This window comes from Astatotilapia calliptera, chromosome 23 (genome assembly GCF_964374335.1).
Source record: "Astatotilapia calliptera chromosome 23, fAstCal68.1, whole genome shotgun sequence".
Classification (NCBI taxonomy): Eukaryota; Metazoa; Chordata; class Actinopteri; order Cichliformes; family Cichlidae; genus Astatotilapia; species Astatotilapia calliptera.
The window spans coordinates 20,769,058-20,796,932 of NC_137443.1; the positions used below are offsets into that span (position 1 = coordinate 20,769,058).

Consider the following 27,875-nt stretch of genomic DNA (forward strand, 5'->3'; position numbering starts at 1 on the left):
ATCTACGTTCATTAAACTGACTCCATGCAGTTCATCTTCTCACCGGCAGAGGGACATAACTCAACATCTCGCCAGAGATAAAAGAGACATTGGTGACGTTAGTGCTGTACATACTGATCTGATTAATATGGAACTTCATGTTTCTTTTATTATATCAATTTTAAAAACAAGCTATTTTTAAAAAAAAAAAAATTAAAGGAACATGTGAGGCTGAATTTCATTAATATTTATTATACATTGGGTGTACAGTAAAACAGTCATATAGCACCGCCCACAATGTAGTTTTCATTATTTGGGAACAAATCAAAGCAAATACCTAAATGTAACCTAACTGTGAAATTTTACTCCTGAGACCTTCCCTTCTAGACTGGAAGACTGTTCAGTGCTTAATCAAACTGCATGACACTGACAGTCACTTGAGCACAGGGAAGTGTGACACAAACAGACTGACACTCTGGGCTATTTCAGTAAGTCTACAAACATACATCAGTGTGACTGTGAAACCACAAAGCATTACTGTCACGGGACCGAGTGGTCTGTACTGAACAGGACTCAGATGCAGAACCCCAGAGCAGAGACAGCAGATGATGTAACAATAATTTATTAGGCTTAAGTGCAAGAAACGTAGTAAGGACAAAAAAACCCCCAGTAAGACGTGGAGTTTGACATGGCGTGGCCTGGGAAACGTGGCTAGGGCGAGGGAAAGGGGCCTGAGATGCAAAGTGGAGCTGAGCAGGGAACAGTCACACTGAAGAGAGAAGACAGTGGAGTTAGGGAGGTAGTGGAGGCAGCTCTGAAGTGGTAAGTTGTAAGAGTAGCAATTCTTACTTGCAGTTGGGGACATAGAGTGTTGAGAGGGGGGTGATGACAATCCAGGGGAGCTGAGTGGCGTGACAAGGCTGACCTGAGATCCGGGGTCTTCAGATGCAGTGTGATGGCAGGAGGGCAGGCAGGTGAGGCACAGAGTGATTTTCAAAATGGTTGCTTGGTATCCTGAGTCCAGAGGTAGAGTGTGAGCCAAAGTGAATTCAGCAACTGCAGCACAAGAAAGTCTCATTAGTAAGCTAAATCACAGCAAGAACTTGAAGCATAAGGCCTGTTACCAACATGACAAACTGGCAGTGAATGAACATCAAGGTGTGGCTTAAATCCCTCTGGCTGGATTGCCTGCAATAGGCTCCAGGTGTGCAGGAGCTGGAGGAGTTGGCCCTGCCCAGGGGCAGATCCCAGGTAAGTTCAGGGGCCTTATGGAAATTCCACCCACCCACCGCAGACCATGGCAATTACATCTGAGGTTTAGGGAAAAAGCTTCCAGTGTTCTATTAAACAAAGAGAAAGCATGGATCTGTTATTGATACCATATCTGACCTGCTGAAGGTTTTCTTTGCCTCACTCTCATTTTGTTCTCTGACTCCTCTGTCATGTGAGCCTGAAGCAGCTGTCTGTTACTCATTTCCTCATTCATATAGCTGTTGTCAAACCTCATATCAGAACACATTAACCCTTTAAAGCCGGTCGGAGCGGACACGCTCCATTTTGCGTAACTATTTTTAAATCCCGGTAGCACTGCAACCACGTAAGCTAGCGCAATAATTTTTTTTGCATATGAAACCGGAGGAGTTGTACTTGCATCTTTTTTTTTTTTTTGACTGGGGGAAAGAAGGGGAGAAAGAAAGAGGGAAAGAGAAACAGCTGAGAAGAGGGACGGGGGAGAAGGGCAAAAGACAAAAACCAACAGAACGGGCAGAGAAAAAAAAATGCATATATCAATCACCTGGATCACCTGCTGAGAAAGAAAAAAGAAAGCAAGCAGAAGAGAACAAGAGCAATAGAATAAACAACATCACAATGATATATGGGAATATGACAGTAAATACTAAATGTTAAACATTATTGTGCAGCACATAAGATCAACAGAACACAGTGTGCTTTGAGGTAGGAGCCAAAAAGGGTGTAGTTTGTGGGTGTGATCACCCGTGTGTACACCTGTGAGCATGGACGCGCTTGTTTTTTGTTTTTTTAAAAGGTTCCTTCATGTAATAATCTGCTAGAGGGTGTGGGGGGGCCACAGCCCCGTCCTCCAGGGCGTGAAGCAGGTGTGGAGGAGATCAAAACTCCAGACATCCAGAGGCCCCCAGAACACAAGAGACCAAGGAAGACCAACAGAGGGGCAGCTGCGCCACTGTCCCGGAAAGAGCTGAGGAGAGTCCCAGATGAGGGCTCACTCAGCAGCCGCGGAGCAGAAGCCAGGGGGAGTTGCAGTGACGCGCCCGTGAGCTCCGCCGGCAGCCAGCTGCGCCTGAGTGACCGAGCCCCAGGCTCCAGGCCCCGATAAGCGGCCGCCAAGGAGTGAGCCGGTGTGTACCTGGACGCCCATCCCCGGACACAAAGAACCACCAACACACCGATGTCTGAGGGGGTCCGCCACTGGCAGGGGAAGTGGTGGTAGGGGGAGATAGGCCTCCAAACCTTGGAGGGCCTGAGATGTCCCCAGAGAGGTGGCGCCTGACACCCAACCTGACATATAGACACAGACATACAGGCACACACAGATACAAACATCCATTCCCACCCTCATGCTCTCATATGCACTTACTCCACACTCAACCAACGTGGAGACAGACATAAAGAGACGTTGTACACACGATCACACTCCCCAAGCGTACTCTACAAACCGGGTCTAGGTGCCCCCGCCCCTGGAGGGGGGAACTGCACCCAGACCCAGGTGGTGTTTCCCTTTTCCCTGCGGTGGGGGGAGGCAGACCGCCCCGACTCCGCAGCAGCAGGAAGGCTCCACACTCCAGACCGCAGTCGGACGGCCAACTCCTCTTCCTAGTCCTAGCCCCCCTGCTCCAGCAGGTCGCAGAGAACGGGGATGAGAGAAGACTCCGAACCTCCCTCCACCCGCTCATTGTAGTGTTGATGCATGTGTGTTCTAAGGTGCATTTAAAACCCAGGAGGGCTTGGAGCTACCTGCCAGAGAGCAGCAGGTAAGCGCATAGTCCCTCCTGCTAGCCCTCAATGTCTACGTGTATTTAAAATTGAGAGGTGGGCAACGACGCCAGGGGTGGGGTGTACACCCTGATGGTACTTTGGACTCCGTGTATCGTGCCCACCCCCAAGATCCTATATGTATGTGTAATGAGAGTGTGAGTAATGTGAATGTCTAAGTTGTGGGATAAAATTGAGGCAGAGGCAGCCAGAAGGGGACAAGGGGGGGGGGGGGGGGGTAGCCTCCTCTGCACACTGGTGACATACCCCTACTCCAAGGCCCTGCATGTGTGGGTGGTTGTGGTGGAGCGGGAAGAGGGAGGCAGCTGGAGATGGGGAGGGAAGGAAGGGAGGGGCAAGCAGAGGTGTGGACTCGAGTCACATGACTTGGACTCGAGTCAGACTCGAGTCATTAATTTTATGACTTTAGACTTGACTTGAAAAAATGTTCTAAGACTTGTGACTTGACTTGGACTTTTACACCAATGACTTGGGACTTGAATTGGACTTGAACCGGTTTACTTGAAAAGACTTGATATTTTACCCCAAATATAAAATTTAACATGCATATTATATAGAGATTGAAAATGTGACGTCATTCACGGGTAGAACCGCAAAGGATTCTGGGAACTCGTGGCAATCGGTACTAGCGCACGCAGGCTTTCAATTAAAATCAGTTATACAGCGATAAAAAGAAACACAAAAATGTCAAGAAGCCGTTGTATTATTAACTGCAATAGCCGGTCGCATGACAGCCACGGGAAGCCGACGGGTAAAGAGATCGGTTGTTATCGGATTACGTCGTTGAAGAGAAATTGTTCGAGCCGTGTTTCCGAAGTAACAAAGAGGCGACGGGTGGCCTGGATTGCAGCCATTCAAAGATCAAATATAACGTCCTAGAACCCTCCAGCTCACAGGTTAGTCTGCTCCAAGCATTTACACGAAGGTCAGTCTGCTGTTGTAGTTAATGCGTCATTTTCATAACATAATTGGTGATATAGGTTACAAGCAAGTCTGGCGCTGAACAGAAATTGTCGCGCTATGCTCCTTTATTTATTGTGCATAAATAGTGAATTGTCCTGACACAATATTGCGTTTCGCTTCTGTTATTATGGTACACTGACAAAAACATATACTTTTATTCACAGGATAAAACAGTTGTTTTGTATCACTAATTGCCCAGTACGATTACAGCATACAATATTATTGTCACTGCTACATTTCTGTGATGCGTACCAGAAATTATTTCCACTACTAATTAATTACCGTTGAGCTCAAAGGTCCTATTAATAAACGGTTAACGAATGTGTATTTATGACGACAATTTGTGAGACTGGTAAACTTATGATATGTACGATGGTCTTTCGTTCTACACGGTGCATTTCAAGGTCCTGCACCCATCCGTCGGTAAACTGTACCTGGGCTTGTTGCAGTGACCTGAAGTTACTAAACTTCATGAGTGTATGCACTCACTCCAAGAACCGTATGATTATAAATATGCATATAAATATGCTACGATGAGATAGCTGACTTCATCTAACTAGCAAATGTTGTCCAGGCTACGTTGGTGATACAGTTTTTTTTAATATGTATGATATTTTTGTCATGCGATTTTAAAGCTGGTCCTACAACCGCATCCAAGAATAACATGCAGCTTATCTCAGAACTGTCGGTGAAAATTATTCTTGGAGCTAGGTTTAATTGAGCTGCATTTTAAAGAGGTGCAATTTCACAATTTGTGTATATTTTCTAAGTTCACTATTTTGTCATGTGTTGAGAAAAACACAGATTTTAAAATTACATGGTCTAATATTTACATTTAGCATAACTGCAACATTATTTTTTCGTTTTGTTTTTTTTAAAGACTCGAAAGGACTTGAAATTCAAAGTTTCAGACTTGTGACTTGACTCGGACTTTTACACCAGTGACTTGAGACTCGACTCTGACTTGCCTGACATTACTTGAGACTTGACTTGAGACTTGAGGATAAAGACTTGAGACTTACTTGAGACTTGCAAAACAATGACTTGGTCCCACCTCTGGGGGCAAGTGACCCCTCCCTGGGGCCAGCTCCCCCGCTGACCCCAGTAGGCACCCCCATACTCCGCGACCCGCCAGGGAAAGGGGGCCCAGGCCCATCCAGACCGGGCCCAGTGCAGCAGCGCCGCCCGGCCCCACAGAGCCCGGGACAGTCCACCCAACCCCACCACAGAGAAAACTGCACCCACCCCACCATCCACTCATCTTCCAGACTACATAAGACAATAAACACCCCGGGTTGAGCCCCCCAAGGAAGATGCCTCCGGGGAACCCCCCGACGTCCTAAGCCTGTCCCTACCCCCACACCAATCACAACAGTGAAGGCGGGACCAAACTATGACCCCCCACCCCCACTAGGTGATGGAGCTGATCAAAGGAGCCCAGAGCAATTGATCTGATGTGGTGGCAGAGGCTGTATCAAGACTAATGTAATCTAATAGATAATTTCTATATTGGTTAGAATTAAGATTGTTTTTATTTTTCCAGTTCATGAGGACTGTTTTCTTGGCTATGCATAGGGCAGTGAAAACCATATGGGCGATATTCTTTTCTGAAGTGACATTATCTAAGCTGCCCAACAAACACACTAAGGGGGAAGCTGGAATGTTACATTTCAGACACTTTGATAAGTCTTCACATATCTCGCGCCAAAACTTCTGAACTGGTGGACAGAACCAAAGAGCATGGATATAATTGTCCGGTGAATTGGTTTGGCATTGTGAGCAGTTGTTGGTAGACGTAAAGCCCATCTTGAACATCCGATGACCTGTATAGTGCACTCTATGTAATATTTTGTATTGAATTAATTGAAGACTGGGATTTCTAATTAGATGAAAGGTTTTTAAGCAAATCTGAAACCAGAAGTTTAGGTCTAAGTTAACTGATAAATCCGCTTCCCATTTTGCAATAGGAAGTGATATTGATTCATCTGTTTTAGAAAGCATTCTGTATATTTTGGATAGTAATTTGGGGGGTTTAAGAGTAAGAAATTGAACCACACTTGGTGGTGTTTGTAGTTCAACTTGACCCGGTTTAAATTTCTTTTTTACTATGGATTTAATTTGTTGATATTCTAAAAATCTTTTCTTGTTGATCCCATATTGTGTAACTAGTCCGTCAAATGAAATAAATTCTGTTCCTTCTAGTATATGTTCTAAATATTTGATTCCTTTACCACTCCAATCTGAAAAGTTTATCATATTATTGTTTTGTAATATGTCAGGGTTGTTCCAGATAGGTGTACGTTTGCATGGGATTAATGAAGACGCCGTCAATTTTAGAAACTCCCACCATGCTGTCAGAGAAGAGCTGATGTTGATGCTTTTAAAGCATTCATGTCGTTGGATGTTTGAGCTGATAAATGGTAGGTCTGAGATCTCTAGATTATTGCAAAGTGCTTGTTCTACATCTAGCCAAGGTTCATCTAAGAGGGTGTGTTTTAGCCATCCTGAGATAAACTGAAGCCTGTTGGCTAAGAAGTAGTGCTGAAAGTTAGGCAGTTCTAGTCCTCCTTTATCCTTGGTCTTTTGTAGTGTTTTTAAGCTTATACGTGGGGGTTTATTTTTCCAAAGGAATTTGGATATACATGAATCTAGAGATCTGAACCAATCTTGTGGCGGTTTAGTTGGGATCATTGAGAATAAATAATTTATTTTTGGTAAGACCATCATTTTTATAGCGGCAACCCTTCCCATGAGTGATATGGGTAGACATTTCCATCTAGCCAGATCATCTTCTACCTTCTTTAAAAGTGGGATATGGTTTAATTTAGTTAGATCTGCAAGCTTGGGAGAAACATTAATACCTAAATATTTTATATTTCCCGATTGCAGTGGTGTAGAAGAGGAATTATGGAAGGAGCAATTAATCGTTAGGACTGTAGATTTTGACCAGTTAATTGAGTAATCTGATATTCTTGCAAAAGAGTTTATCAATTCAATCACCCCAGAGATATTGGTTTGTGAATTTTGGAGAAAGAGTAACACATCATCCGCATAAAGGCTGATTTTATGTTCCACGTTCTTGCATTTTATGCCCTTAATTACTGAATTCTGTCTAATTGCTGCTGCTAGTGGTTCAATAAAAATTGCAAATAGTGAAGGGGAGAGTGGGCATCCCTGCCTGGTGCCCCTCAAGAGACAGAAGCTGGAGGATGTCTGGTCATTTGTTCTGACACAAGCTGTTGGGGAATTATATAATATTTTTAACCAGTTTATGAAAGAGGATCCAAAACCAAATTTGTGTAAAATTGCAAATAGAAATTTCCAGTTAACTCTGTCAAATGCTTTTTCTGCGTCTAAAGAGAATATTGTAGTTTCTAGGTTTTTACTGTATGAGTAGTCTATCAAATTAAGTAATCTACGTGTATTTGTTGATGAGTGCCTACCTTTTATGAAACCAGTTTGGTCAGGCTGAATTAAGAGGGGGGTTATTTTCTCCAGTCTCTTTGAGAGAGCTTTGCAGATTATTTTAAGGTCTACATTTATAAGGGATATTGGACGATAGCTTGAGGGATATACAGGGTCTTTGCCTGGTTTTAGCAGGAGATTAATGTTTGCAGAATTCATATTTGATGGAAGTCTGCCCTTTTCTTTAATTTCCAGCAACGTTCTGTAGAAAACTGGTGCTAGAATCGACCAGAATTCTTTGTAGAATTCTGCAGGAAAGCCATCTGGACCTGGAGCCTTATTATTGTGCATACTTATCAGGGCTTCCTGGAGTTCACCTGGTGTCAGTGGTGAATCCAGTGCCATTGCTTGAGTGTCCAATAATTTTTTAAGAGTTATGTTGTCCAAAAACTGATCAATTTCTTTTTTAGACGGGTTTATTTGTGGTGAATACAACGTTTTATAGAAATCCCTGAAAATGTTGTTTATTTGTATCGGATCATATATTGTGTTCCCAGATGAATCTTGAACAGCACATATAGTTGTTTTTTCTTTATTTATTTTTAGCTGGTTTGCTAGAAATTGACCGGATTTATTACCATGTTCATAACTTTGTAGGCGTAGTCTTTGTACTAAGAATTTTGTTTTTTTTATCAATTATCTCATTTAATTCTAGTTTTGTTTTGCGTATTTTGTTCAATGTTTCCTGATCTTGGTGGGACGCGTAGGCTTCTTCTAGTGATTTGATGTTTTTTTCTAATTCCTGAATATTTTTGTTTTCTTTTTTCTTTTTATGTGATGAGAAAGAAATTATTTTACCTCTCATCACAGCTTTCCCTGCTTCCCATAGAACAGAAGCTGATGTTTCGGGAGTGTCATTATAGTTCAAATATGAAGTCCACTCTTTTTTAAAATATTTAATAAAGTCTTCATCTTTAAGTAGTGATATATTAAATCTCCAGTTTTTTCTTGGCGTAGTATTATTCTTGTGCATTAGTGTTAAAGATACAGGACCATGATCGCTGACAGCTATAGGGTGAATCTCAGTGTCTGAAATGTCGTTCAGCAGTGAGCTGCTGACCAAAAAATAATCCAGACGAGAGTAGGAGTGATGGACATGTGAGAAAAAAGTATATTCCTTACTGGTGGGGTGAAGGGAGCGCCATGCATCGCAAAGACCAAAGTCGCTCATATACTGTTTGATTATATTTGTGGACTGCCAATTACGCTGAGTTCCCGCTGTATTGAGCCTATCCATGTCTTCATTTAGTCCAAGGTTGAGGTCACCTCCAAGAACAAGTGTGCCATCTAAGTGTTCAGAGAGTGCACTGAAAAAACCGTGAAAGAATGAGGGATCATCAACATTTGGACCATATACACTTGCAATACATAGCTTTTTATCACGTATAGATAGTTTAATGATTAAGAATCTGCCCTCTGGATCTATAACTGTATCGAGTACTGTGAAATTAATATTTTTATGTATTAAAATTGCTACTCCCCTTTGTCTAGAATTATAACAAGCTGAGAACACATTAGGAAACTCAGGTGTTTTAAGTTGTACTTGCATCTTATGCCATCAGCTTGTCCTCGGTCACAGTTTCCTTCCACATATAGCTTTGCAAAAACTGCATAAAAAGCACTTGCAGCAACAAAAACATAATATTCCAGAAACACGCTTTGCCGATCCGATCAGCTTCCTACGTCCATCAGCGCGAACTATCGCATGTCCGGCATGACCTGCCCGGAACTGGAAGTGACGTCATTTTGCGGAAATGTAGTTTTTTACCATCATGGCCTTATGAGCCTATACTTGTGTTTTTAAAAGTTATGTTTGACTTTATGACTTTCTGTGTCGTTTCTGGGATGCTGAGGACTCATATTGCACTGCTGGAAATAGTTTATTTTGATGCATATGCTGTTATTTTGCAAATTTGCACTATAATATATTTTTTCATTTTTCCTGCAGTATATGAAAATTGGTGTATCTCAAAAATAAAACTATGAAGACACTTAAAATAAATTTCCTTTGGTGGGAAACTAGTTTGTGCAACTTTTTTGTATTTACAGTTTTGAGGGATAAGCCTCTTAAATTTCTCTAACTAGAAATTTATGTTAAAAGATCAAAAACGATTTTCTATTTTTTTGTAGTTTATTGCACTTTTTTGCAATTTATGTAATTACTATGCACTTAATGCAGACATATTATTAAAATTTGGGCTATAATGTTTGTATTGATGTATAGCAACTTGAAATGCTCCAAAAAATGGCTCCACAGCAGGTAAAAATATACTATAAGCTCTGGCGGACTTGGTTCTATGGTAGGTCTTAAAGGGTTAATCTACAGTTGATTAAAAACATTGAAATCCCACTTAGAGATTAGCTTGCTCCCTGCAGACTCTTTAAAATGAGTGCTATCATCTTCCATCTATCATCAGTGTAAAGACAGTGATCTGTGGACACAGTGGATTCAAAACTTTATTTAAAACTGTAACTCTTGTTCAGTGATACTTTAACGTGCAGACTAGAGGAGGATCCAGGGACTGAACACCAACCACAGCAGCCTCATGTTCCACAATCGTCTTTGACTCATGCGTCTGCTGACATGTTTGAAAATGTTGTCCAGATGTGTTGAATTGGCTGAAAACAATGAACTGAATCTTACACTCAAAATGACACATTGTCAGCGAATGTATTTGCACACATTTCCTTCTTAAAATTTGATTAAGGAAACAGCTCAAATTAAACTACAGTGTTTTCTTTAATATGCAGTGACACCAGTGTAAATTCAAAGTGTCAGATTACAATATAAAACAGATCATTTTGGAGGTTAAGTTGATTAACAGGAAAGTTGTGTTTTTTTAGTTTTATCTATTTATTTTAAACAATAAAACTCTGATCAGACATTTCCAGATAATCAAAAACAGATCAGTTCAGTTTTTGGACAAGTCCTGTGTCAGCTCCTTTCTGGGTCTTTCTTTCCTTTTTACAGTTTCACTTCATTTTCTTGAACTTGGGATCACATTACTGCCTCAGTCTGAAGCTCTGTAACACAGTAAGGAATCTTTCATTTTTTACCTGCAGAAACAGCAAAAAATTTGCTTCATAGTTCAAACTAACAGAGAAAAATCTGGAATTGGGAAGGTGTGAACAAAGGAAGCTGACCAACAATCCATCTGACATCTTGTGTGTGAGTGTGAACAGAAAGTCAGAATATGAACTCATACTATGGTCAAGATATTAGAGGTATTAAGTAATTTATTTTGAAACAGTTACTAAAATGTTATATTCTGTAACTTTCTCCTGTATGTTTCTAGTGCTGTCTTGAAGTATGTTTTTCAGTACTTCCTCATTTCACAGTTACTTCACCTACTTACAAATTCAGTTAATGTGTTCAATATTTATGTTTGAATGCTTAAATGTTCTTAAATGCCAAGTTCTTCCCCACTTTTAACTCTGCTGATCCTCTATGAATTATGGATCAGCTGAAATGTTTGAAAATGTTCAGATGTGTTGACCTGACTGAATATTAATGAGCTGAAGCTTCCAGTCAGAGTGAATCAGTGTGTCAGTGAATGCATCGTGTGTGCTTCATGGCTCCATCTAGTGGACTGATAGTAGAAGTAGAGCCGCTGATGGCAGCTTCCTCTGCCTCACACTGCTGTCTGACTGCATTCAGCTGACACTGAGAGGAAGCAGAAAAGAAGCAGCTGATATTTGGACAGCACACATGATGGAAAGGAGGATTTCAGTTGATGTGCACATGCATGATTTGTGTTTCCTCGGAAGGTGAAGGTAGAAAGTGTGTGTGAGCTGATGTGGATGTGAATTCAGCAGCATGGATCAGTGTGAGGACAGAGAGGAGGGAGTCCCTCCCTCTAAAACCACTCTGTGTGGGGAACATGAGAGCCAGACCACAGCTCAGAGGTGAGATGACCATCTCTAACTGTCCATGACTCTTCTCCATGTCACAGCTCAGCACTCACATCACTGCTCCATCATTATTCACAGGAACCAACCTGGAGCTGAACCCAGCTGTGTGTCCTTAAAGAGTGACTGGTCAAAAGCGAATATTTTAGATTTTCAAAAAGCAGCATCAAATAATGCAGAGTAAGTGCTTCTCATTGTTTAGATTGGACTGAAAAACATCCCAGGGGACAAATTGTAATTCAGTTAAATTAAACTATAATTAATCAATTGAAGAAACTGTTAACTTTTTTTTTCTCTTTTTCTGTCGGGCTCCATTGCAGACCAGATTTTTCTGGAGCTGAACCCAGCTGTGTGTCCTTAAAAAGTGACTCGTCAATGTATATCCCTGTAGGTTTTAAGGAAGGACACCATTCGGCTGCAGAAAGGTAATATGTATCTAAATGTTGGAACTGACTTTATTTATTTAAACAGTTTGACTGAATAGTCTCTGACATGTTTAATGTCAGGTCAGATCTGTTTCACACACATTTCTATATTCATGTTTAAAGTGGTGTGCGATGGAGTTTGTTTTAAAAACACAGCAGTTAAAGTGTAAGGAACCAATGCTGTAGCAGAAGATGGTGGTCAAACTACAATATTCAGTTTAATATTTCAAAGTTCAACAATACTATGTACAATATAAACAAGTCATAATGAGGAGTTATAAAGTCTGATGGACACATACAGGAATGATTTCCTGTAGCATTCACTGGTGGAATGAGCTTTTTCCTGAATGTGCTTTCCAACATGAAATGGAAAGGATGTGAAAGATTGTCAATCACTCCCATTTGTGTCATCCTTTGTGAAATGCCTGCCAGAGAGTCAAGCTCAGTCAAGCTTAGTTTATTGTCTTTTGCTATCCACTAACCCCCGTCTACAGCCCCAGCACACAGCAGAATAGAGACTGGCACTGACCACAACAGACTCATAAGAAATCCTGAGCATCACCTAGCAAATGTCAAAGGACCTCAGTAATCTCAGAAAATAGAATGAAGAGTGTTTCTGTGTTTTTTTGTTTTTTTTTAATGAAGTCCAGCTTATTGTCAGTCTGAACATGGCACTTGCCATCTTCCAATGACTGCACACAGACCCAATAGAAATAGTTCTCATTGGTTCTTCTGTTCCTCCTCATGTCCACACCCCAGTATTTAGTCTTTGCATTGAGTTGCAGATGGTTCTGCTCAGATCACACAAGTAAGTTACCCAGCTTCAAAAACAGTTTTAATGCTGACGTCTTTCAAACGTCAGCATTACGTTTGGGGGGGGGGGGGGGGGCACAACAAACGAGGGTTTAAAGGTTTAAATACATAAGAGAAGATGAGGCCATATTGGAGACACTTGGGAAGAAACATACAACTAAATCTGAAAGAAGACAGATTGCCAAAATAAAACAGGAAGTAACAGTATACAGAACACAGAAATGCAGACTTTACACAGGGAATGAAAAGTAAACTAAAACAAACAATACAAATAAGCTAGGATAATAAATTGAACCCAGATAACTTTAACCACTTTAAAGATCGCCTGAGGAAATAAAACCAATAACAACAACAACAACAACAACAAGGAAACATTTCAAAAATGTACAAAACTTAAAAATACCACAAACTCACCAAGATAAATTCAGATTTATCTTGGGTGATTGGAAAATGTTTGACAGTAATAGCTAAAACAAATGTAAAAGGGAATTAGATCACGAGGAGACAAAGTTGTATGTTGAAAACATACATTAGACAGAAATATGCCTCTTCAAGACATTTATAACATGTTTAGAACATATTTAGAAGAAATGGTACAATAATTGACTACAAACATAGACATTTTCTGAGAACTGGAAGGTGAGCTGTGAAACCAGTTATACATACAGATAGAGAAGGGCTTTTATTTTAGCTGAAACTAATGGAAAGCTGTCAGGACAAAACTAAGCTTAGCTAACATTTTCAAACAGCTGCAGGCTGAGCTGCTGATTATCAATGGCATTATCAGGACTAGTAAAAATTTACGACTAAAGGGAATCATCTGATTCACTGCTCACATTCAGACCTCACTTCATGAGCGTTTAGCTTGTGGTTGACTCTGTATGAACAGACCTGATGTAAACTAATTCTTCATGATTCCTCCACAGAGTGGACCAGGAAAGCTCAGAGGTTGCCAGAGATCAGTCTGACTGGCAGAATCATGCACATCTGGACTCCATATTTAGGGTCTGTACAGGGTGTGAGGGTTACTCAGACCATGGCTCAGATTGGTGGGTGAATGGGATGTGGGGATGTGCCTGTGAAGGTTCTCAGTCATCCAGGTCATAGTAGTCTGAGGAGCTTGGAAAGAAAAGTGTCTGGATTTCTTTAAGTTGCTTGAAGATGTTTCACTTCTCATCCGAGAAGCTTTTTCAGTTCTAGGGTCAAATGGTGGAGAGTCCCAGATTGAAGCCCTCGAAAGAGTGAACTCTTTCCAGTGTTCACATTTTGGACAGAGTAGACAGATGATTTGAAAGCGGAGTGGAAGAAGTCATCTTTGTCCACTGTGAAAAACCATCTTTGAACAGTGGCGGTTGCATACGACACCAACTGTCTGCCATCTATAATTCAGTTTTGAGATCTCTTCCCATACACCTTAACGCCCACTCACATCCTGGGCCATCTGACCTCAGGAATCATTTGGTAGGGTGGGGCTGGTTTCACAATGAGCTCACCCAAAACTTTGGCTGATTGTGACTACACCCATTTTCACACCTTGACTCATGTGATTAGGTAGAGGATAATTAGGGAGTCCATTGTCCCTCTTGAGGGGATTCTCCCACAGGGCTTAAATCTGGGACTCTTCACCATTTGACCCTAGAACTGAAGGAGCTTCTTGGATGAGAGGTGAAATGTCTTCAAGCAACTTAAAGAAGTACAGACACTTTTTGTCTTTGGTGGCCAGATTGGAGGGCACTATGATAAAATCCAGTGAAGACTTTTGGCACTGGTTTTAAAAACACAGCACACTTTATATGCCTTGTTCTTATACACGCAAGGTGTCTCTGTTCACTTTAGCAAAATCCAGCACCAGTGTTGGGAAGGTTACTTTTAAAATGTATTCCACTACAGATTACAGAATACATGTCTCAAAATGTATTTTGTAACGTATTCCGTTACATTACTCAATGAGAGTAACGTATTCTGAATACTTTGGATTACTTCATATAGTATCATGCTTTTCACAACTACATGAATGTACTATTGCTGTGTGATTTATTACTTTTACTGAAGGTTATTTGCCATATCAATTCCAACTAGACTATATAATAGCTTACTTACAACTGGGCTCGTTAGGCCATCTTTTTGACTGCAGTCGTTATTATTGTATTTATATGCTTCCATCTCCTGTTTCTGGTTGGTGACAACTCGTACTTTTTGACTCTCCTTTTTCTCCCTCCCTCGCGCTCACAGACACGTAAGCGGTATGGCAGTCCATTCTCCCTATAGCACGGACTACACTGCCCATGAGGCTCCATTCTTTAGGGCTATGCCTGTAACACTCACAAAATAAAGAATGTATAGCCTAACATATGAAACAGGAAAAGACCGTTGTGTAATCCATTTATTTCGACAAAGTAACTGTATTCTGAATACCACCTTTTTAAATGGTAACTGTAACGGAATACAGTTACTCATATTTTGCATTTTAAATACAGTGGCTTGCAAAAGTATTCGGCCCCCTTGAACTTTTCCATATTTTGTCACATTACAGCCACAAATATGAATCAATTTTATTGGAATTCCACGTGAAAGACCAATACAAAGTGGTGCACACGTGAGAAGTGGAACGAAAATCATACATGATTCCAAACATTTTTTACAAATAAATAACTGCAAAGTGGGGTGTGTGTAATTATTCAGCCCCCTTTTGTCTGAGTGCAGTCAGTTGCCCATAGACATTGCCTGATGAGTGCTAATGACTAAATAGAGTTCACCCGTGTGTAATCTAATGTCAGTACAAATACAGCTGCTCTGTGACGGCCTCAGAGATTGTCTAAGAGAATATTGGGAGCAACAACACCATGAAGTCCAAAGAACACACCAGACAGGTCAGGGATAAAGATATTGAGAAATTTAAAGCAGGCTTAGGCTACAAAAAGGTTTCCCAATCCTTGAACATTCCACGGAGCACTGTTCAAGTGATCATTCAAAAATGGAAGGAGTATGGCACAACTGTAAACCTACCAAGACAAGGCTGTCAAAGGAGAGCGCTGATCAGAAATGCAGCCAAGAGGCCCATGGTGACTCTGGACGAGCTGCAGAGATCTACAGCTCAGGTGGGGGAATCTGTCCATAGGACAACTATTAGTCGTGCACTGCACAAAGTTGCCTTTATGGAAGAGTGGCAAGAAGAAAGCCATTGTTAACAGAAAACCATAAGAAGTCCCGTTTGCAGTTTGCCACAAGCCATGTGGGGGGGACACAGCAAACATGTGGAAGAAGGTCAGATGAGACCAAAATGGAACTTTTTGGCCAAAATGCAAAACGCTATGTGTGGTGGAAAACTAACACTGCACATCACTCTGAACACACCATCCCCACTGTCAAATATGGTGGTGGCAGCATCATGCTCTGGGGGTGCTTCTCTTCAGCAGGGACAGGGAAGCTGGTCAGAGTTGATGGGAAGGTGGATGGAGCCAAATACAGGACAATCTTGGAATAAAACCTCTTGGAGTCTGCAGAAGACTTGAGACTGGGGCGGAGGTTCACCTTCCAGCAGGACAACGACCCTAAACATAAAGCCAGGGCAACAATGGAATGGTTTAAAACAAAACATATCCATGTGTTAGAATGGCCCAATCAAAGTCCAGATCTAAATCCAATCGAGAATCTGTGGCAAGATCTGAAAACTGCTGTTCACAAACACTGTCCATCTAATCTGACTGAGCTGGAGCTGTTTTGCAAAGAAGAATGGGCAAAGATTTCAGTCTCTAGATGTGCAAAGCTGGTAGAGACATACCCTAAAAGACTGGCAGCTGTAATTGCAGCAAAAGGTGGTTCTACAAAGTATTGACTCAGGGGGCTGAATAATTACGCACACCCCACTTTGCAGTTATTTATTGTATTGATTTTCGTTCCACTTCTCACGTGTACACCACTTTGTATTGGTCTTTCACGTGGAATTCCAATAAAATTGATTCATGTTTGTGGCTGTAATGTGACAAAATGTGGAAAAGTTCAAGGGGGCCGAATACTTTTGCAAGCCACTGTATGTGACACTGGTACATGTATTCTGTTACTCCCCGACACTGTACAGCACTGGCATTAGTGCAGGAAAGTTATTCCACCTCAGTTCACAAAAGAAATTTAATGAATTTATTTAGAGGCCAACATGTCTGAGCTAGAGAAATGTGAAATTCAGCAGTTACTCAGAATATTCTGAGATACCATACTTAAGATTCTAGGACACTGTGGCAGTGAAGGACCTGACGACAGCAGCATCGCAGCTTTAAACATCTTTCATTGTCTAGTTTTCCAGAGTGCAGCTTTCCAGCTGCTCTGCTTCTGTAGCACACACAACCCCCTTCTCAGGTCCCGACAACATCTTAAACAGGGGAGACATGATTATATGATGGGGTTAGGTGTGTGAGACAGCCTCCAATGACACTATACCCTGAACCCACCCACCCTGCAGCTAGCCACAAACCAGAAACCGCCACAGGCACCAATAAAGCTTATGGAAAAGTTATTACTGTCACGGCTGACACAACACAACCAGTGTCCTGTACACGCACCACAGAGTCCAATTTGCTCACTGTGATGTTTTTCACTGCCGGTCTGTGGTCAGCAGTCCCAACTGAAGCCACAGGAGTGAGTTGAGGAGTTGTGTGATGATGACGGTGGGGGCACCATCTTTTCCGGGATGAAGTGTCGGGTGGTGTAGCAGTGACCAGCGACGGGGAAACTGCCCGTTGGTGCTGGGAATACCAAGTGGCAAGAGTCTTTAGGAAGGCCACAGAATCCTCTTTGCCTGGGCCATCCATGCCAAACAGTTCAAACTTGAAGGTCGCTCTTAAATCCTTAATAATACAAACCAGCTCCCTGACATCCAGGAAGTTCTGAGGAAAAACAGTGGAAGACAGGAAGGCATCCAAGAAGACGACTTGAATGGGTTTCTTTGGAGTGTCCAAGGCGTGGATGACTGCCCGGCAGTAATCCCATAGCTGTGTGAGCAATTTTCTCCTCTGTGAAAGAGCCTGAGTCTGCTGGGTCCAGACTCAGGTTGGTTTGTATTGTCACGGCTGCCAGGTGGTGTTTGTGGAAAAGGATCCAAAATGCAGTCTAAGGCTGTGATGCAAGTGACTGTTTATTTACAGAGTGACATAAACAGAAAATGATGAGCAAAAACCTAGACTGGGGAAAACTAATGACAAACCAAAAATACATGACACACACTGAGCACAGACCGACGCCCACTATATATACACACACAAGGTAATTAGGAAATGACACACAGGAGGGAAGCATAGCTGATCCTAATTCACATGATGACAGGGAAACGCAAGCTGAACACAATGATGTCACATATGGATCTACAAAATAAAACAGGAAGTTCCCAGGCAGTTTAACAGAATACAAAATCAGAATGAAACTAGAACATGAGAAAATAATAATAATCATAATCATAATCACAAAACGCTGGGTCCTTGACCCAGGACCATGACAATTAGTATTTCACTGGTGTGACTTCTGAAAGTCACAGCATTTTTCAACAGCAAAGGAAAGGAAATGGAAACATTTGAGGGTATTTTAATTTGTTGATTTTTAAAAATATTACTTAAGAGATTTCCTACTACTAGGATGTAAAGTCAAATTACGAGAAAGAGTAGTGATCATGAAGGGAAATTCTGATTGCATTTTATATGTTGTATAGTTCAAATTATATTATAGTTTTAGTTAGCAACCTGTTGTCTTAGAATGGAGTAGTATATAATGAAACCAACACCCCATTGTTTAGGCATTATTTTTTAGTTTGAGAGACACCAAAATATGATATTTTTATTGGAAACATTCTGGCTGAAGTCCAGTGTATCCAACATTGATCTGATGATTCACTTCATGATTTCACACTGATTGAATCATTCATATTCTATTCTATTCCAGCTGCTGGAGGAAAACATTGTTAATTTTGTAAAGATTGAGCTGAAGAAGATTCTGAACATTCTGGGTCCAGATTACCCAGAATGCTTAGAGAGTAATAGGGAGGATGAAGAGTTGTTGAAGGCTGAGAATGAAAAGCAGATGAACAGCAGCAGAGAAGCATTTGTGAAGCTCACTCTGCACTTCCTGAGGATGATGAAGCAAGCGGAGCTGGCTGATCACCTGGAGAGCAGTAAGAGGGTTACTCTAAATATTTAAAATGGTAGTAGAATAACATTACATTTGCGATCTCATATTATATATCTACTTCTGAAAGCAGAACTTGTTGATGTTTTTATTTCAAGGCTATATCCTCTCTGTGTTCTTTAAGAAATTCCCAGCATATGCCGGAATAAACTTAAATGTGCTTTAAAGAAGAAGGTCCAGTGTGTGTTTGAGGGGATCGCTAAAGCAGGAAACCCAACCCTTCTGAATCAGATCTACACAGAGCTCTTCATCACAGAGGGAGGGACTGCAGAGGTCAATGAACATGAGGTCAGACAGATTGAAACAGCATTCAGGAAACCAGACAGACCAGAAACATCAATCACACAAGAAGACATCTTTAATGCCTCACCTGGAAGAGATGAACCAATAAGAACAGTGCTGACAAAAGGAGTGGCTGGCATTGGGAAAACAGTCTTAACACAGAAGTTCACTCTGGACTGGGCTGAAGGCAAAGCCAACCAGGACATCCAGTTCATATTTCCATTCACTTTCAGAGAGCTAAATGTGCTGAAAGAGAAAAAGTTCAGCTTGGTGGAACTTATTCATTACTTCTTTATTGAAACCAAACAAGAAGGAATCTCCAGCTTTGAAGAGTTTAAAGTTGTGTTCATCTTTGATGGTCTGGATGAGTGTCGACTTCCTCTGGACTTCCGCAAAACTAGAATCCTAACTGATCCTAAAAAGTCCACCTCAGTGGATGTGCTGTTGATTAACCTCATCAAGGGGAAACTGCTTCCTTCTTCTCGCCTCTGGATAACCACACGACCTGCAGCAGCCAGTCAGATCCCTGCTAATTGTATTGACATGGTGACAGAGGTCAGAGGGTTCACTGACCCACAGAAGGAGAAGTACTTCAGGAAGAGATTCAGTGATAAGAAACTAGCTAGCAAAATAATCTCCCACATCGAGACATCACGAAGCCTCCACATCATGTGCCACATCCCAGTCTTCTGCTGGATCACCGCTACAGTTCTGGAGGATGTGCTGAAAACCACAGAGGGAGGAGAGCTGCCCAAGACCCTGACTGAGATGTACATCCACTTCCTGGTGGTTCAGGCCAAAGTGAAGAAGGTCAAGTATGACGAAGGAGTTGAGACAGATCCACCTTGGAATCCAGAGAGCAGGAAGATGATTGAGTCTCTGGGGAAACTGGCTATTGATCAGCTGCAGAAAGGAAACCTGGTCTTCTATAAATCAGACCTGACAGAGTGTGGCATCGATATCACAGCAGCCTCAGTGTACTCAGGAGTGTTCACAGAGATCTTTAAAGAGGAGAGAGGACTGTACCAGGACAAGGTGTTCTGCTTTGTCCATCTGAGTGTTCAGGAGTTTCTGGCTGCTCTTCATGTCCATCTGACCTTCATCAATTCTGGAGTCAATCTGCTGGAAGAACAACAAAAAAACACCCAGACAGAGAATCACTTCTATCAGTGCGCTGTGAACAAGGCCTTGCAAAGCACAAAAGGACACCTGGATTTATTTCTGCATTTCCTCCTGGGTCTTTCAGTGCAGACAAATCAGAATCTCCTACAAGGTCTACTGAAACAGACAAGAATTAGTCCCCAGACAAATCAGGAAACAATTAATTACATCAAGAAGAAGCTCAGTGAGAGTCTGTCTGCAGAGCAAAAGATTAACCTGTTCCACTGTTTACATGAACTGAATGATCGTTCTCTAGTGGAGGAGATCCAAAGGTCCCTGAATTCAGGAAGTCTCTCTACGAATGAATTGTCTCCTGCTCAATGGTCAGCTCTGGTTTTTATCCTACTGTCATCTGATGACCTGGATGTGTTTGACCTGAAGAAATACTCTGCTTCAGAGCAGGCTCTTCTGAGGCTGCTGCCTATCGTCAAAGCTTCTGAAAAAGCTCTGTAAGTTTTAAACTGTTTTGCTTTAAATACACTGCTATATATTCACTAGCAAAGAAAAAACAATATCTCAAGATTCTTTTGATGTCTCACCAGACTTAGTGGCTGCAACCTTTCAGAGATAAGCTGTGAAGCTCTTTGCTCAGTACTCAGCTCCCAGTCCTCTAGTCTGAGAGATCTGGACCTGAGCAACAATGACTTGAAGGATTCAGGAGTGGAAGTGCTGTGCCGAGGACTGGAATCTCCACACTGTGAACTGGAAACACTCCGGTCAGGGTTCTAAAATGTTTTAATTATGGTGATTTAAAATCTGGTTTGCATTGAGTCAGGCTATGAGGGAATGTGTCTACTGGAATTTATCAAAGTATCTATTATTATTACTTCTGTAAAGTAGAACCTTCAGTGTTTTATTATTATTATTATTATTATTATTATTATTATTATTATTATTATTATTATTATTATTAATAATAATAATAATAATAATAATAATAATAATAACAACAATAATAATTTATTATTATTATTATTATTATTATTATTATTAATAATATTATTAGTCCACTGCACCACACTTCTTTATGAGTATGTAATGTTTCTGCAGCCTGTCAGGATGTATGATCACAGAAGAAGGTTGCTCTTTGCTGACAAAAGCTCTGAGCTCCCCTTCCTCACGTCTTAAAGAGCTGAACCTGAGCTACAATCATCCTGGAGATGCAGGAGTGACTCTGCTTGAGAAATCGAGTCAGGAAACTCTCAGGTATGGAGAGACTTGTTTGTAGCCAAAGATTATGTCTAATAGAGAAGATTTTCTTTTCTTTGCTAAATCTCTCTCTCTCTCTCTCTCTCTCTCTCTCTCTCTCTCTCTCTCTCTCTCTCTCTCTCTCTCTCTCTCTCTCTCTCTTTCTATATATATATATATATAGAAAGAGAGAGAGAGAGAGATTTAGCATTGGTATTGCTCTCTTTTCTTTGAAAGAGAGCAATACTGTTTCTCTGTTTGGTGTTTCCTTTCTTTCTCCACAGTCAGTCTTGTTCCACGTCTGTTTCTCCCAGTGCCATACCTTTGTGTCTTAGTGTTTGTGTTCATAGTTATTATACTTCCTGTTTTATTTTGACTGTTTATTTTTGTTTCACCTGTTCTGTTGTTCCAGCTGTGTTCTCCCCTGTTTTCCATCCGCTATCCTCTGTGTACTTACAGTATGTCCTCTGTCTTCCTCTGCTTGGTGTCACGTTGGCCCCATTGCTCTGTATTTCCATGTCCTTCTTGTTTCCCTCTTTTGATTTTATCTCCTAAACTCAGAAAAAGAGCACTGTTGAACACTAACTTTATTTTGGGCAGATATCAGAAAGCCAAAGTTCATTACACGCAGTGAGAAAAAAGTAAATGTGGAAAATATTATAGGCGGGAGTTTTCTTTTAACATGTGATACTAATAAATGGCACATGTGGATTATTTCTACTGACTGAAGCACCTCCCTAAAAGTAATGAGTCGGGGAACTAAAGGGTCATACAAATTTATCTTTACATGAAATGCTCTTCACCGGCTCCCTTCGCGAGTGATGGGAGAAGGGAGCCGGAGATTGACAGACGGATTGGGGCTGCAGCTGCTGTAATGCGGACGCTGCACCAGTCCGTCGTGGTGAAGAGGGAGCTGAGTGTAAAAGCGAAGCTCTCAATTTACTGGTCGATCTACGTCCCTACCCTCACCTATGGCCACGAGCTGTGGGTAGTGACCGAAAGAACGAGATCGCGGATACAAGCGGCGGAAATGAGCTTCCTCCGAAGGGTGGCTGGCCTCTCCCTTAGAGATAGGGTGAAAAGTTCGGCCATCCGGGAGGGGCTCAGAGTAGAGCCGCTGCTGCTCCACATCGAAAGGAGTCAGCTGAGGTGGTTCGGGCATCTGACAAGGATGCCCCCTGGGCGCCTCCTGGGTGAGGTGTTCCAGGCATGTCCCACCGGGAGGAGGCCCCGGGGAAGACCCAGGACACGCTGGAGAGATTATATCTCTCGGCTGGCCTGGGAACGCCTTGGTATTCCCCCGGATAAGCTGGAGGAGGTGGCTGGGGAGAGGGAGGTCTGGGCCTCTTTGCTTAGGCTGCTGCCCCCGCGACCCGGCCTCGGATAAGCGGTTGAAGATGGATGGATGGATGGAAATGCTCTTCAATACACATATGGATTAAAGTGTATATCTGAAAATCTTGGCTCTTCCTTTATCAGTGTCTAAAAGTATGAGAGTGATGTAATGTCCATGTGTGCATGCTGAAAGAGACTGTGCTGGTCTGACCCCCCTCCTCCTTTCAGGGTCATTCTGGAGCCTGCTGGAGAACAATGGCTGAGACCAGGTCTGAGGAAGTGTAAGTGTGTTTTAATGTGATTCATGAAAACAAAGCAGCACACATTCAACCATCTTCAAACTGTCACATCACTCATTCACATCTGTCACCATCAAAGTGTCAATCAATGAACAGATGATGGATCAATAATTGCAGCTGGACTGTGTTTGTTCTCTCCATCAGATTCCTGTCAACTCACAATCGACAAAAACACAGTACACAGAAAACTCAAACTGTCTGATAACAACAGGAGGGTGACACGTGTGGAGGAGGATCAGTCATATCCTGATCATCCAGGCAGATTTGATGGTGATTGTCAGCTTCTATGTAAAGATGGTCTCACCAGTTGCTGTTATTGGGAGGTTGAGTGGAAAGGAGAGGTTTATATATCGGTGAGTTACAGAAGAATTTCAAATAACGGAGACAGCAATGCCTTTGTCTTTGGAAGGAATGATCAGTCCTGGTCTCTGTTCTGCTCTGATGTTAAGGGTTACTCTGTCTTACACAGTAACACAGAAACATATCTGCAATCCTCCTCCTCTGTCTCTAACAGAGTAGCAGTGTATGTGGATCATCCTGCTGGCACTCTGTCCTTCTACAGAGTCTCTTCTGACACTCTGATTCACCTCCACACCTTCAACACCACATTCACTGAACATCTTTATCCTGGATTTACAGTCTGGTTTCCTGGTTCCTCAGTGTGTCTGTGCCGAGTTGAGTGTACAGAGTGTCCTCCTGTTAGAAAAACACTTTGACTGTTAAACAGATAGTTCAGTCTGTACATGTCTGTCTCTTTCAGTCAGAAACACAGTTTCAGATAATCAGTCAGTTGTAAATATTCTAAATGATTCCTTGTAAACATCTTCCTCTTCAGCCCTTTAAAGGTGGAAGCTACAATTATTTCAGGATCCACATGTTTTTTTTTCTGTTTTTTTACACTCAAAGCTTCACATTGAATATTGGTATGTTGTTATTGGTAGGTTTACTACACCAACTGTCTGCCATGTACAATCCAGTTTTGAGCCCACTCAAGTCCTGGGCCATCTGCCCTCAGGAAGTGTGTTTTGAGTTATGTTCAAAAAAGATCTGGAATTAAAACAGGACTACAATAGTTAATTCACAGTGAATTCAGGACTACTTTAGGCCACCAATTCCCACCAATTTACTCAGAACCAGAATCTTTTTTTCAAATTGTAAAACATCAAATCAGACTAAATGTTTATTTTTTTGATTGAAAAATATAAAAAAAGATATTTGTTAAATTTAAAAGTAAAGAGAGAAATTGTTTGTATTTCGTAATTGCAAATGGCACCAAATTGTATTCAAAATTGAGCCACACTTACGGAGGTCCACAATACTTTTCCTGGTGTTTTGGTTCATATCTCTTGATTTTCCCATGACAAAGAAACAGGCTCTGTGTTTTGGGGGTGCCTTATATGGATCCACAGGTGTGCCACCAATTTAATCACATGGCCTCTACTAACCTATCAGAAGCTTCTTAAACTCTTATTAACTCTTATTAATTAACAATAAACTTAGTGTATATGTACTACTAAAGTTGATGAAAGTGATAAAAAATAGACAGCCCTCTCTTTTTATTCTGACATTTAACTAATTCAAAAGATGCTTCAATATTTATTTATCTAAAACAAAACAAGTTTACTCTAAATTGATGTTTAACAGCAAAAAAAGTTCTTGTTTTTCCCTTAAGTGTATGTAAATGTCTGGTTTCACCTGTGAACATAATGCTGTGTATTGAAATTCCTCTTGTTTTGCATAGAAATATAGAAATATTGAACAGCATACAAAGCATAATATATAAAATAACATCTACCTGAGTTTTTTCTTTGAAAGAAGCTCCTTATGGCCATTGTTGTGTTCATCAGTACATAACTGAAACCGATTTAGAGTGCTTTATTTAGCCATAGAGGGTAACAACTGAAAATATGAAATAAACACACATGTAAGCTAAGACCAGTGTTGGGTGTAATGTGTTACTAAGTAACGCGTTACTGTAATTAAATTACTTTTCCACTGAAAAAGCAGAGTAACTAATTACTGTTCATTTTTAGGTATTTTAATTACAGTTACTTACAATGTACTTGCGTTACATTGTAAAATAATTAAACTCGCTGAATATCGTTGTTTAATTTCAATAATTTGTCTTCTAAACGTAGAAGTAAACTCTGCCGCTTTAACATCGCTGTAGTGCAGCTGCACGTTATTTTGCACCAGTTTGCTGCATAGTCATATTCTAAAGCGGAAGATGTCGGACTCGGCTGAAGAGAGTGGCTGTTTTATGAAATGGAAATATTCCCGTCTCTTCACTTTTCTGAAACAAGCAGACAAGAATATTACAGTAATATGTAAGCTATGTGCTGGGGAGAAAAAACTATCGGCCGCTGTTAATAGCGCGAGTAATCTACCGAAGCGCCTGACACGAGAGCATAGACGAACACTTCTGAGTGATCCTTGTTCATCATCCATGGATAACAACGCGGTTGATTTTACTTAAGCACGAAAGGCGTCTGAAGGTGAGCTTAAAAAAATGATTGCAGGCTAAATTGTGGAAGAGATGCTACCGCTGCGTACTGTAGAGTCTCTGTCTTTATAAAAAGTTATTTATTATTTAAAGAGTTTAATTTCTATTGTTTGCCCACTCATTGTATATAGCTATTTTAAGAAGTATTTAGTTAAATTACTTATTTAGTAATTAAGTTACTTTTCTGACACAGTAATTAGATAAGTATTTAAATACAATATTGACTAAGTAATTAGTAATTAATTACTTTTTTAAAGTAACTTACCCAACACTGGCTAAGACTCTCTAAAAAACAGCATTGTTGTTGTTCGGCTTTTCATTTCACCATTTGTTGGTTCACTCGAAGAGCAAGTAGCTTAATATGGGTCAAGTAACCAGTTTGATATCAATCTTTTGTGATACAACATCATATTTACATTGTAAAAGTACAAATGATTTGCTTTGGTACTTGGTCAAACTTAAGCTCTCCTCTGTCTGCCTGGCTGCACTTCTCCTACAGCAAACTCGCAGGCAGCAGCTTCTCCCCCCTCCCTCACATGCGTAAGTGCTGTGCTCAGTCACCTAGTGCCTGAGCTCGGCTCATACCAAAATTAGGGGGAATTTACGACTGTGCGCTATGTGCTTCAAATATTGTGTGTATAGGTTTTGTTTTATACAGTTGTCAGTCAGGCATCTAACTATGAAACAAATTACACTCCAAAAGGCTTCCGAAAAAATGACCCAGGCTTAAGCCCAGCAAGCCACCCTCCCGCTCCACCGATGGCTTCATTAAATATACTTCTTTATTTTCTGTGACATATAATTGATTTGATGGGTAATTGTGATGTTAAATATTTAGATACGGTTAACTTTGGAGTTATGTTGGGAAAATATCACATACCTGTAATGAACTCCTTGTGTTTATGTAACATTTGGTCTTTATTTAGTTCAAGCCACTGAAAACTGTGGAAACAGTAAATAAAAGTCTGAATGATATTCATGTTTTAGATCTTTGCTTTTCATTTCTGCCATTGTTAAAGAAGCTATACTCTTCTGTTCCCATCTCATTTCAAAGCATTACTTGTGTTCATAAGATAAACTACATGATGTCAGTGTAGCCAGATGGGCTACTCTCCATCCCTGGCTCACTCACTCGCTCTCTTTCTCCCTCTTCCTCTCTCTTCCTCTCTCTCTCACTGCTAGTCAGGTTGTGTTGGGTGGAAACACACCTATAGTTTAATTGCATTCTTGGCGTTCTCGACAAAATACACACTTAAAGTAGAAATTTTAATTGAAATTAAATGTTAGTAGTACACTCATCATGAACAACCAAAACCAGTGACAAGTGAACTCAATTGCAGAATCCAAACACGAACCACAGAGAATGGAAATATTTATTTTCACACTTAGAGGATTTATGTTGAAGCAGGGAAATGCAGGGGCTTCAGTAATTACACAGAAAAAGGAGAGGAGCAGTCTAAGAGGGGAGAGATCACAAAATAATTGACTTGTGACCTAGGATGTCCTGTTGCAATGTGCACTCATGGACATCATTAATTTTGAACACAGTGTTCATTATGGACAAATTTTGATTTGCACAGAAGTCCAGTAATAGAATCAAATGTCCCAGTAGTTACCAGATGGAACCTACCTGAGCACAATGACAATCAGAACTCATTCTACAAGCTGAAGATGCAGGGAAGAAACATCTGCCTGCTACCTCCTACCAACAAAACTTAAACATTAGAATAAACTAGCTCACTGGCCATTATGGTGTCTTAATTTGATATTTTTGCTCTCTCTTGGCTGACTAAACCATGTAAGTGGCCTACAAGGGCCACGATAGCAAAGATGTACTAGCGATGTAGCAAGGACAGGCACTTGAATTAGGAGGCCTACAAAAACCAGAATTCAGTTGACAGCAATCTGTAATCTATTGACATCTCGTGGTGAGAGTTCACAGACTGTACAATAAAAAAATTTGATGAGCAACAAAAGCTCCTTTAAAGCCCAAATGGGCAAAAGATGGCCTGATGCCCAGAAATGGCTCAGGGACTATTTCAATCCAACTAAATACAATTCCAAATAACACGGAAAATTATATCATAGCACCTGTTAGAGCTTCCACATTTGCTATATTCACAGTTCAGTAATATGGAACCTATTTGAGTAGCAAAAGCTTCACTGAATAAAGCTGCTACTTAAATTCTGGCTTTAATAAAATTTTAACACTTTTAAAGTATTTGTATTTTACTTCAGAATCAGCAATACCCACTTCAGCTACAGTAGCAGTTAAGTTACAGAAAGCTTGATCTGGATTAACCCTCCTGCCATCCTTTAAAAAACTCACACCCATCACCCTAGGGACCATTC

General features: G+C 40.9%; 1 protein-coding gene and 1 long non-coding RNA gene across 2 annotated transcripts; one reads left to right on the forward strand and one right to left on the reverse strand.

Annotated features, from left to right (window-relative positions):
• Window positions 1-205: 205 nt before the first annotated feature.
• On the reverse strand, window positions 206-1,035 carry LOC145424337 (uncharacterized). The gene is made up of 2 exons (XR_013905384.1): window positions 829-1,035; window positions 206-748 (listed from the first exon to the last, which is right to left on the reverse strand). It is a non-coding gene; the product is annotated as an uncharacterized LOC145424337 (long non-coding RNA).
• A 9,441-nt stretch (window positions 1,036-10,476) lies between these two features.
• LOC113015514 (protein NLRC3-like) lies at window positions 10,477-26,509 on the forward strand. The gene is made up of 10 exons (XM_080297558.1): window positions 10,477-11,346; window positions 11,431-11,529; window positions 11,670-11,774; window positions 13,514-13,592; window positions 18,513-18,741; window positions 18,880-20,647; window positions 20,741-20,914; window positions 21,249-21,404; window positions 22,950-23,002; window positions 23,165-26,509. The coding sequence occupies exons 1-10, from the start codon at window positions 11,258-11,260 to the stop codon at window positions 23,734-23,736; spliced, it is 3,324 nt and encodes a 1,107-aa protein (XP_080153684.1). The 5' UTR covers window positions 10,477-11,257; the 3' UTR covers window positions 23,737-26,509.
• The last annotated feature ends 1,366 nt before the right edge of the window (window positions 26,510-27,875 follow it).

Excerpts from the sequence above, each read along its gene's own strand:
- LOC113015514 (XM_080297558.1), top strand. The coding sequence starts at position 11,258 with ATGGATCAGTGTGAGGACAGAGAGGAGGGAGTCCCTCCCTCTAAAACC. Across the intron at positions 21,405-22,949 it reads TCGAGTCAGGAAACTCTCAG|GGTCATTCTGGAGCCTGCTG; the intron begins GTATGGAGAGAC and ends TCCTCCTTTCAG. Across the intron at positions 23,003-23,164 it reads GAGACCAGGTCTGAGGAAGT|ATTCCTGTCAACTCACAATC; the intron begins GTAAGTGTGTTT and ends TCTCTCCATCAG.